The sequence below is a fragment of the Macrotis lagotis genome, chromosome 4 (assembly GCF_037893015.1).
Source record: "Macrotis lagotis isolate mMagLag1 chromosome 4, bilby.v1.9.chrom.fasta, whole genome shotgun sequence".
NCBI lineage: Eukaryota > Metazoa > Chordata > Mammalia > Peramelemorphia > Peramelidae > Macrotis > Macrotis lagotis.
Window position 1 is genome coordinate 139,960,263 of NC_133661.1, and position 11,780 is coordinate 139,972,042.

The following is an 11,780-nucleotide window of genomic DNA, read 5'->3' on the forward strand; positions in this document are numbered from 1 at the left end:
TTTTGGGACACTTTCATGATAGTGATCATGGATTCATTTGCCACAATTAAATTACAGTTGCAAAAGTCCAGAAATAAATTCATTGTGTATCCCTAAAGTGTCATTGTACTCTATTACAAAATTGATATGTACAGAGAGCAAAATATGGTTACTAAGAAAGTTTTTTTAAATGCCTGTTGTTTTAGAAAAGTAACAACTTATGTTAAATGATGTGTGTGTGTGTGTGTGTGTTTGTGTGTTTGGAGAGAGTTATCTAATTTTTCAATATTAGCATTTTATTCTTTTTTTTGAGGGGGGGAGGAGGTTTGTGGGAAGAGACTTCTATAGATAGTTAATGCTACTGTAAATGTAATGTGGAATGCATTTTTCAATGAATAAAGATCAAAGTAAGAATTGTTTTGCCATGTCAGAATTGAATGTTTCTTTAAAAATGACAGAAGGAAAACTTAAAATATAAGAGATTATATTTCAATGGAGATAATGGAGTAGTGAGGAAAAAATCTATTAAAATTAGCTGTTAATTTTCAATAATCTTTTTTATTAATCTAGTTTGCAAATAATTATATTAACAGTTTTTTGCTTTATTGCTTTAAGTAACAAAATATATTCCTCAAAACAACACTGTGAGTACAAGTATTACTCCCATTTTATAGATGTGGCAAGTGTAACAGATTTTTAAATCTGTATATGAGTGTGTGTGTTTTAATCAAGGAAATTAAATATGATTGATTTAACTGTTATTTGTTTTTCTGATGAGATAGTTTATTTTCTTCCACTTTTTCATTCTTTTGACTGTTTTATTGTTTCTTTTTTAATTTTTATTTAAGGCAATGGTTTTACGTGACTTGCCCAAGGTCACACAGCAAGGCAAATATTAAGTGTCTGAGACAGGATTTGAATTCAGATCCTCCTGACTCCAGGGCCAGTGTTCTATCCACTGTACCACCTAGCTTCCCCTATTGTTTCTTGATGTCTCATGAAGGCATTAACTTTCGCTTTCCCAATTCTCATTTTTAGGAATTATTTTCTTCAGTGAGCTTTTGAAACATTCTCTTCCTTGCTCTCTTTCATTTGGTTAATTCTGTTTTTAAGGTGCTTTAGTATTTTTGTTCTGTTTTTTTAACCAATCTACCATTTATTTTTTCATAATTTTCTTCCTTTGTTCTCATTTCTTTACCTAAGTTTTCTTCTAATACTCTTTTTGATTTTTCTTTGATTTGTGTCAATTCAAATTTTTCTTTGAGGCTTTGGTTGTAACTGTTTGGATTTCATCATCTTCAGAGTTTGTATCTTGCTTCCTGACTCCATAGTAGTTTTTTACCAGTTGGTTCTTTTTTATTGTTTATTCATTTTTTCACACTAAGTCTTGATTTTTGAACTTTGTGTTAAAATTGGGCTTTGTTGCTGGCATGGAAGGTTTTTTCCAGGTTTTTTCACACTGTTGTTTCTAGAGTTAGATCTGGAAGTTTGGAAATTTTTAATACTTCCAAGGTGATGTGATCTGGGGGAGATGTGGTCATTGTCTTTCTGGATTGCACCCTGGCCCTTGCTCAGGAAAAGACCCTTGCTTCCTTGGGATTGTATCAATACCCCTTCAAATTCATAGGACAGTTATCATGTTCCTTCCCAGTTTTTTCTAGATTAGTTAGCCTTCAGTCCTTCATCTGTTCTTCACATAGCATGGTCTTGAAATGCTTCACTATTTGAGGTTTCTTCCTTGAGACTATGCATGTAAAAATGTCATTCCTGAAGTATGATTCCCATGAACATAACATCCCATATCTGGTCTAATATAGTTCATGTTTTTCTCTAATTTAGCTATTGTTAGAGGATTAGAAAGATTAATTACATATTATATGTTGATCACTCTCTCCATGATACTCTCTTCTCTCTAGGTCTTTGGGATATTATTCTCTTCTGGTTTTTCTCCTGCCTATCTAACTGCTCTCTCTCTCTCTCTCTCTCTCTCTCTCTCTCTCTCTCTCTCTCTCTCTCTCTCTCTCTCTCTCTCTCTCCTCTCCTCTCCTTTGGAGACTCCAATCATGATCTCTAACCACAGGTACCCCCAGAGTTCTGTTCTGGGTCTTCTCTTCTCCATACTTCACTTGACGACCTTTTTAGCCCCTATGGGTTTAATTACCATCTCTATGCTGATAATCTTCAAATCTAATTCTCCTGCCCCAGTCTCTCTGCCCAGAATCTCTGCAGACCTTCAATTTCACATCTCAGCTACTTTTAGTTATCTCAAACTCAATATGTCCAAAATAGAACTCAATACCTTTTCTCTTAAATATTCCCCCAACCCCTGCCTTCTTACTTCTCTGTTTTTAGAGGGGGCAACATCATCCTCTCAGTCCTTCAGGCTCTCAATCCAGAAGTCATCCTGGATCTACTTGTCTCAAGTCTCTCTACTCCACACAGCCTCTATCCATCTTCCATATAACCACTAAAATTATTTTTCCTAAAATGCATTCCAGTGGTATCCCTGCTCCCTTTCTTCCCCTCCCTGGTCTTCACTCAGTGAAATTAAGTGGTTTCCCATTGCTTCCAGGATCAAATACAAAATGTTTTTTTCTATTATTCATAACCCAGCCTCCTCTTATCTTTCCAGTCTTCTTACATCTTAATCCCCTACATATACCCTTCAATCCAGTGACACTCAGTTTCTCCACTCAGTATTCTTTCTGAAATGCTTTCCCTTCCACTATTGACCTTCCCATATTCCTTTATGTTTAATTGTTCAGTTGTGCCTGACTTTTCATGATCCTGTGGATTCTAGCCTGCCAATACTGGCTGTGGGGGTTTTCTTCAATGATACTCGGTGGTTTTCTTCTTCAGTGAATTAAGACAAACAGAGGTTAAGTGATTTGCCCAGGGTCTCATCATAGCTAGTAAGTGTTTAAGATCAGATTTAAATTCAGGAAGATGAGTCTTCCTGATTCCAGCCTTGGCCTCTATCTACTACATCATGTAACTGCTGCCTCCCTCTGTCCGAACTAAAATCCCATCTTCTACAAGAGTCTTTCCCAACCCCTCTAAATACTTTCATAACACATCAAAAGTGCCTTCCCTCAATTATTTTTTATAATTTAATCCTATCTATAGTTCTCCCCCCACCCCAGTAATTTTCTGTCATATTTGACTCTTCTAGATTCCATCTGAGATTTTTCTTGGCAAAGATACCAGAGTAGTTTGCCAATTACTTCTCCAGCTTATTTTATAGATGATGACTGAGGCAACCAGGGCAGGAGAAACTGAGGAACCAGAGGCAAGATAAACACACAGTTAGCAAGAGTCTGAGGCTGGCACTCTATCCACTGCCCCACCTAGATGCTTTGTAAATATTTCTTTGCATATTGTCTCTTCTATTAAACTATTTGAAGGCAGGAACTACCTTTAGCTTCTTTTTTGTATCCCTAGGGCATAGTACAGTTCAACCTACTACCCATAGTAGGCAGTTAATAAATGTTGATTGATTATAGTTATGAAATGTGATTGATTTAAGTGCAATAACATTTCCTTTTCAATGCCATAATAAAAGTTTAAAAGGACATGAGGGCATTTTGATGTACATAAACAAACCAACCCAGGTTAGAAAATGGAGCAAATCAAAACTCTAATACTTTTCAGAATGGGACCAGGTCCCCTTAAGCCTCCAAAAACGACTTTGTAGAACCTTGCATATAATAAAGCTAATATAAGCTAGAAGTGAAAGTGTAATGAAACCAATAAAGGGCCACCATGGAGTCAGAAAACCCTGGTTCAAGGCTTGCCCTGACACATACTATCTAACCATGGACATTAAATCTCAGTGAACCAGACAAATCTCTGACACTAGAAATTACAGATAAGTTTCTTATCTGTATCAGTAGATTTCAAATGCCAAACACCACTGAAATCACAGTTCTTGATGTCCCTTACACACACACACACACACACACACACACACACACACACACACACAATCTATAAATAAGCAGCAGCTTTAGTAGTTTTTTTAAGCAACCATCTTGAGGTGTTAAGCATAATCCTTTGCACAATTATGAAGATGGTAAAAATATTAACTGAGTCTGGTAGAATCTCCAGGGGAAATGAAAGATATGTAATTCAAATGTATTTGTGAAATTCCCCAACATTATCTCTTATTGTTAGGGTGTAATAACTTTACTAAACCAAAGGGGTCTTATTTCTAACAAATACATCCTTTAAACCCCAATTCAAATGCTACAACATCCACAAAGTCCTTCTTTGTCCCTCTAAGACTGTGAAAGTCAGATAGGAAACAGACTAGAATCAGGGAAAATAATTAGGAGGCCTAGGTGAAAGGTAATTAAATACTCAAATTGGAGTTGTGGCTGTGTTAGTGGAGAGAAAGGAACAGGTGCATGAGATATTGTGGAAACAGAACTGGCAAACCTTGGCAGTGATTGTATAAAGAGAACTCCCTACCTCTGCTAGCTTTTCAGACATTTTTTAAAAAGAAAATTTTTCAAATAATTTTCCATTGTAAATTTGGAATTGTTCATAATCAACAATCTGATTTGATTTTGATAGTTAAAAGTATATATCTCATACCACGTTGTTTCTTCATGTCAAACGTTTTTCTTAGCCAGATGCTAATTAATATCTCATGTTACAAAGAAATGTTTTTTAAAGTATACCAAAGGGGCAGCTAGGTGGTGCAGTGGATAGAGCACTGGCCCTGGAGTCAGGAGTACCTGGGTTCAAATCTAGTCTCAGACACTTAATAATTACCTAGCTGTGTGGCCTTGGGCAAGCCACTTCACCCTATTGCCTTGGGAAAAAAACCTAAAGAAAAGCATACCAAAAGAACCCAAACTAATTAAGGCTTCCTAAAAATACAACTCTTCACATGGAGTCATCTTTTCAGGCATTAACCCTGTAAAACCATGACTGAATTGTATAGTTGCCTAAATCTTAATTAATGAATTAATCAACAGTTTTATATATATATATATATGCATATATATATATATATATATATATACACATACACACACATCGTTGTTCTTATGGTAATAAATTGAATTTTTCCCTTCACAGAGCCTTATTGGAAGGAGAAAGTAATCCAGAGATAGTAGTATGGACTGAGCACATACAGAATGTTCCACGAGGTATAAAACAAAAATTTAACTTTTCTTTTTACTAGAATTTTCTACTACATATTGCTAATTTATAATTAGATTAATAGTCATTTGGAATGTTAAATGCAACTAAACTTTATTAAGTGTATGTAGCCTGATATGGTAGATAAAAGCTTGCCCTTGAAGTCAGAGTCAGGAAGACTTTAGTTCACGTCCTCCACATATATGCTGTGTATATCTGGACAATTCACTTAATTCTATACCTCTCTAAGAATTGCTTTTACTGTGTAATGAAGTAGGTTGCCATCTTCATCAGTAGAGTTTCCTGATCAAATTTCTTGTTTCAATGAATTTACTCACACACCCTCCCCACTCTAAATAAATAAATTCATAATCAAAAGACAGTCCCTGCCTTCTTCAATGAGTTTATAATCTAATGGAGAAAATAAGGCATGTCAGTGAAGACATGTATGTATGAATATAATAATGGTAATATTTCATAAAGGCAAAGGAGTGATACAAAGTAGTTTAAGAAAATGTTAAGAAGTAAATTTTCCAGAACACTGAATCTTATCCATTTTAAGTGTTAAAAATTTTTAATTTAAGAATATTTTTATTTACATATTTCTCAAATCTTTTATACAAGTAACCTCTTCCTTTAGTCTCCATGTTAGAAAATAAAGAGATCACTTTGCTCCCAACTTGGCCAGGTATATCTATTGGCAAATAGCTTCAAAAGTCATGTCCTTCATGCAGGACACATTATGGGGCTAGTTAGGTTTCATAGAAGCCCATTGTAATAACTAACTACAATCAGTAATAATGAATTCTTTTGGGTCAGTTCAATATAAGCATTCATAAATCCCACTATTTTTGTGATTGGTCCTAAGCATATCATGGATGTGCCTTCCTAACCACTCCTTGCAAAAGATTTCAAGAACAATCAAAATTAAATAGATAGCAGTGTTAAGGACTTGGGCTTTTTGTTAGATCAAACATTCTTCAAATAAGGGGACTTTCATGGATGAAAAATAGGAAGAGATTAAGAAGCCTTAAGAAATCCTCAGTGTAGTTAATTTTTAAAAGACAACCACACTATTGAAAAAATGACAAAGAAGAAACCAATAATGGTGATTATACAATGTGATTTAAATGTGATTTTTTAATTTAGTATTTGCTCTATACAGTTCGCAAATTTAAAGATTTTTTTTCCAGGTTAAATGATTCAGATGACTATAAAAATAGACAAAATATTCTTTTCAATTCAACAAATATTAATATTAAATGCTTGCTGTGTGCAAGGCACTGTCCCTAGGGGTTGGATATACAGAGATTTAAAGTGACACGATCCTTTTCTTCAAATAGTTTATATTCTAGCATATCTACTGCTAAAATGGGCTTCAAGAGTTTATAACACAATAGGGAAGATACAGATAATTTTGATCCAATAGAATTTTGTGAGGGTAAAAGCAATCTAGACTAAGCACTGTATGATATTATGATGAGAAAGAAATAATTTTCATATAGGGACACTAAAAGTAATTTTAGGGAAGATGTAGTACCAACTATACTCTTTTCTATAGAAAGAGAGAAATTAGAAAAGGAGAAGGTAATGTGTATACTAGTCATTGTGTGAATGAAGAGAGGTGCAATTTGACTGGAATGGAAAATCAAATTAAATAAAACTAGAGAAATCAGTTGAAGTCAGTAAGTTGGGTCTCAAATGTTAGGCCAAGCAGTTTACATTGCATCCAATAGGTAAAAGGGAATCACTGATTTTCAAGCATAGGTAGATGTGTACATTAGGAAGATTATATCAAGTAGTTCTGTGAAGGCTGAGTTGTATACAACAGAGTCTATACTCTAGACTCTCATTTGGAGATTTCTATTGGAGTCTGCCTAAGGTACATTAAAGCTCTAAGGTATATTAAAAGTACAGTGAGAATTGAAAAGGAATCAGGAAATGCAGGAATTTTTATGGAGTCAGATTGATGAGACTTGATAGTTGACAAGATATGATGAATGAATTAGAAGAAATCAAAGATAACTGAGATTCTGAGCCTTGGTAGAAGGCAGAACAATCCTGTCATCAATAGAAATAGGGAAGCTGAGAGAAGATTTAGGGAAGATGATTTGGTTTGGGATATATATAATAATTAAGTTTGACATTTCCGTGGGATATCTTGGTTGAGATGACCAAGGCAGTATGATGAAGTTGGTAGAGCAATAGATTAGAAAGAACCTAGGAAGACTGAGCTCAAATCTCACCTCATTTCACTTGGTATCTGCGTGACTCTGGATAAGTTACTTAATTTCCCTATATCTCAGTTTTCTTCATCTGTAAAATAAGGAGTTTAATTCAATAAACTCCACATTTCTTTTCAGTTACAGATCTATGATCTTATGATTCTGTGACCAGTAGATTGTTAGGAATGAGATTTTAGCAGCACAGAGAGAGTGGGCTTAGATCTGTAGATTTTTGAGTTGTATTCATAAATAGTATAATTGAAGCAGTGTTAGTGGATGAGATCATCACTAAAAGGGAGTTTAGAGAAAAAAGAGAAGGCTAAGGACAAAACTTTCTGGAGACATCTTCAGTTAGCATACAGGAAAACAAGATATCCAGCAAAAGATCTGTCAGGTAACAGGGAAACCAAGAAAAGCCTTATTGGTGAAGCTGAAGGAGGAAAGTTTTAGTAAGGTGAGAAACAATAATTTTAAATGCTAGAGTTGTTAAGGAAGATGAGGTTTGAGAATAGGTCATGGAGTTTGACAAATAAGAAGATAATGTGACATCAAAGAAAGTAATTTCAGGAAGAATGGTGGTGATGGATGCTAAACTTCTGGGAGCTGAAGAGTAAAGTGGATAGTGAAGTAGATAGCAAATATAGATTATGATTCTTGAAGTGAACTCGGGACAGATATAATAGACTTTGAGCAGTCTTGAGAACTTTATTTTTAAAGGATAAGCAGGATCTGGATATGTTTTAGGAAAAAGAGAAAGAAAATGTTTGCATTGATATAGGTTTTTTAGTATTTCCTCCCCATTCTGCTATCCCTGCTCTAGTGGTAAGAGGTATATACAGAGAGAGAAAAGCAGATAAGAGTGACTATGGAATATCCATGAGTGTATGTGGACTCCAGAGGAATTCTACTAAGGCCTGTGTTTGTCTTTCTTAACTTACTCAAAATTGGCACATCTATGAGAGACTTTAGTTCTATTTGTCCAATTCAGTATAAAATTACACAGGCCTAAGAATCTGTGAACCATTTTGTGGTTGAATTATTATTGTATAAAGGTGCCAACATTATGGAACAATTAAGTAAGCTTACTTTCCAAACTAAACAAAGGTGAGTGTCCCCAAAGTTACAGTTAGACATCCCCTCCTGTGAATATATTCACATAGTTTGTATATTATTTAGTAAACTCTGTAGAGAGAACATCTTAGTGTAGAGATTTGTCTCTGTTTTTGAAATACTAAACTTGACTCACATAGCATTATATTGATTTTTTGGTATCATAGTGCTTTTTAAAATAAATAGTATTATGACTATAATAATTTTAATGCATTTTCTACTTAATTTCTGCAGAATTCAGGAATGCATCATGCCAGTATACCAATTCAATATTACAAAGAGAAAACAAAAGGAATATATTTTCCAGGGAGAAAATAACTTCATCAAATAAAAACTTCTCAGCACCATATTCAAATAGATCAACATTCTTTGGACCACAGGCAACAATAGTAACTGGAAGAGTTCCAAGAAAAGATTTCCTGGGTCCAAAATATTCTTCCTCTTCCACTTCAAGACAAGAAATCTCATATGAAAGAACTGCAAAAGATGATAGTGATCTCAAAATGCTTCCTGCAACACATGACCTTTTGAGAAGTGCAGAATCTCAGGTGAAAGTGATTCCTGACAGACAGAAAACAGAAAGTAGTAGTAGTGTCACCACATATTTAACCAAAGAATCAACAAGTGCTCAAAGTCCAAGTCAGCAACATAAAGATGTAAGGATGAGTACGTCTACAAGCACTCGATCACATGAAGTTAATGTTCTTCAGGGAAAGAAAACAGAGGAGAGAAAACATAAAATAGAACTGACTAAACCAAGACAAGAAGAGAAGATATTTGATTCTAAAGAAAAGGCCTCTGAGGAAAGAAATTTAAGATGGGAAGAAATGACTAAATTAGATAAAGAAGCAAGAGAGAGGGAAAGTATACAATTGAAGGGAAAGGCTAAAGGAAGTGAATCAACCAAAGAGAGAACTTCAATATTTGGAGAAAAAAGGGAAATACAGATACCTGTTAGCTTTGAGGGGCAAGGGCATGGAAAAGCACCACAAGATATAAAAGATGTAAAAAATGCACAAACATTTCCAAAACAGGATGAGGGTGATAGTAAAGCTAAATGGACAGAAGAGAGAGGTTTGAAGTTCAAGGTAGATGCCAGTGATGCTGTAGATTCCACAAAAGATGACTCCACAAGAAAAACTATAGCAGAAAATATTGTTTCCAGTATTCTTCAGCAGTTTGTGCAGCCTTCTGACTTGGAAACATCTGCTGGTTCTTCTCTAGATACAAAAGTCACTTACTTTGAAAGGAAAGAACTTCCTGGTGATGGGAAGGCAAAGACTGAGATTATTGTGGAGTCTAAATTGCTTGAAGAGATAGATGTTTCAGATGAAGACAGCCTGAAGCATCTTTTAAGTAAAGGTACTAAGGAAGTAGAGATTAAAGGGAAATCGGCAGAAAGCATGATTGGAGATATAATAAAACTTGGTCTGAAAGGAAGAGAAGGGAGAGCAAAAGTAGTTAATGTTGAGATTGTTGAAGAACCACTAGGATATGTAACTGATGAGAAGACAGATTTTTCAACACCATTTGAGGTAGAGGAAGTAGATGATGTCTCTCTTGGCTTTGAAAGGCATTATAGTGATGAGGAAGGTAATGAAGAAACAAGGACCTCCTCAAGTAATCAGTTTAAAACGACAAAGCAACCTCATCAGATTGTAACTCAATTTGAAGAAGTAACCGAAGCAGGTGACTCTGAAGGAGAGCAGAGATACTTTGTTTCTACTCCGGATGAATACTCTGGGGGTCATGACAAAGATGAAGACTCAGTCTATGGGCAAATTCATGTTGAGGAAGAATCAACTATCAAGTATTCTTGGCAAGATGAAGTTTCACAGAGCACAGAGAAAAGGAGAAAGAGAAACAATTTGCCTGGAGATGAATTTTCAAGTACATCAGAAATCTTTTCTCCAGAAGAGGATGTGGCTTCCAGGCACCAGAAGAAATACCCAAAAGGTGATGAATTGCATGCTGAATCTATTGTCATTGAAAAAGAAATTAAAATACCCCATGAATTCCAGACCTCAATTAAGGAACTTTTCTCCAAAGATCCCAAACATCAGTTGGTAGAGACAATTGGACAATTGGAAGGGAGCCTCCCTGAAAGTGTGAGAGAGGAGCTGTCTGTCTTAACTAAGGAGAGTCAGGGAGATACTGGCAATATTTCAGTTAAAAAATTCGAGAAAACCACTGATGGTAGATCAGTCACAATTGTTGCTGAAGTCAATCTCTCAGAAACCCTTGATGCAAATCAGTTTGATCTGGAACAACTAAGTAAAGACAACTCTAGCAAAGGAGAGAAAATATTGCATTCGGCAGTTCTAGATAGTTTTGAAAAACACCAAGCCCAGGCACCTGAAAGCCCAGATAGTAAAGATGGTTTAGAAGTTTCCGGTTCCAGTCTTAAATCCAAGCATTGGGCCAGTAGAGAAACATACAGTTCATCTTGTGAGAGAGACAATGTTGGAGGAGAACATTATACTGCTGAACACATTTTTTCCCAAGGTCCAGTTTCTGCAACTGTGGAAGTTAGCAGCCCAAGAGGTTTTGCTCAATCACCTGTCTTAGAGGACATAAACCAGTCTGTAAGGCATATTAAAATAGGCCCTACTGAAATTCGGAGGACAGAGCAAATCTTTTATGAAGGACCCACTTCAGAAGTGGTAAAGGTAAGTATGGAAGGACAGCTTAATTAGTTGGAGGGCTCCCAAAGTCCTAGTAGGTCTTTGAGACATTCTAAGTTTGGTTTAAAAGAAAATCATTTGGCTGAGGAAATCATTTCTCTATATCTCAAGAACTGGGTGGTACAGAAGGTCTTAGTAATAGTTTCCCAAAGACACTAAACAACCCTTTAGGGCAATTTTTATTAGGTTCCAAACAACTTCATATTAATCAAATAGTTATTTTACATGGGTCCATTTCTGAAGCAGGTAAATTTGGAAGAGCCAGAAATCATTCCCAGACAGAAGGGCTGTACTCAGAGTTCTACGGGGCTCCTTAAATTACACCCCAAAGAAGTACATCATGAAGAGATTATTTTCAGTGCCCCTCTGGAGCTCTAATAAAAGGAAATTCAGCTTCAAAGTAGATAATTCTCAAATAGATGAGTCATCAGATAGTCCATCAATCAGGCACATTAGAATTAGTCTCCAAGAGTTTCAGACAACTGAACAGATAATTTTTCATGGACCAATTTCTTATCATATAGAATGTAGTAAATCTGGAGCCATTTCTCACACAGTTGGTTCCTCTGATACAAACAGATCCATAAGAATTTACAAATTACATTGGAAAGAGGTTCTTGTGTCTGAGAAAAAT

At 35.4% G+C, this 11,780-nt stretch overlaps 1 protein-coding gene across 1 annotated transcript in view; it reads left to right on the plus strand.

The window, feature by feature from the left end:
• Positions 1 to 11,780, plus strand: part of SYNM (synemin) — a 39,787-nt gene that overhangs the window by 24,492 nt on the left and 3,515 nt on the right. The window contains exons 3-4 of the mRNA XM_074234183.1: positions 5,065 to 5,135; positions 8,697 to 11,131. Coding sequence (XP_074090284.1) covers positions 5,065 to 5,135; positions 8,697 to 11,131 — 2,506 coding nt within the window. The remainder of the gene's footprint in view (positions 1 to 5,064; positions 5,136 to 8,696; positions 11,132 to 11,780) is intronic.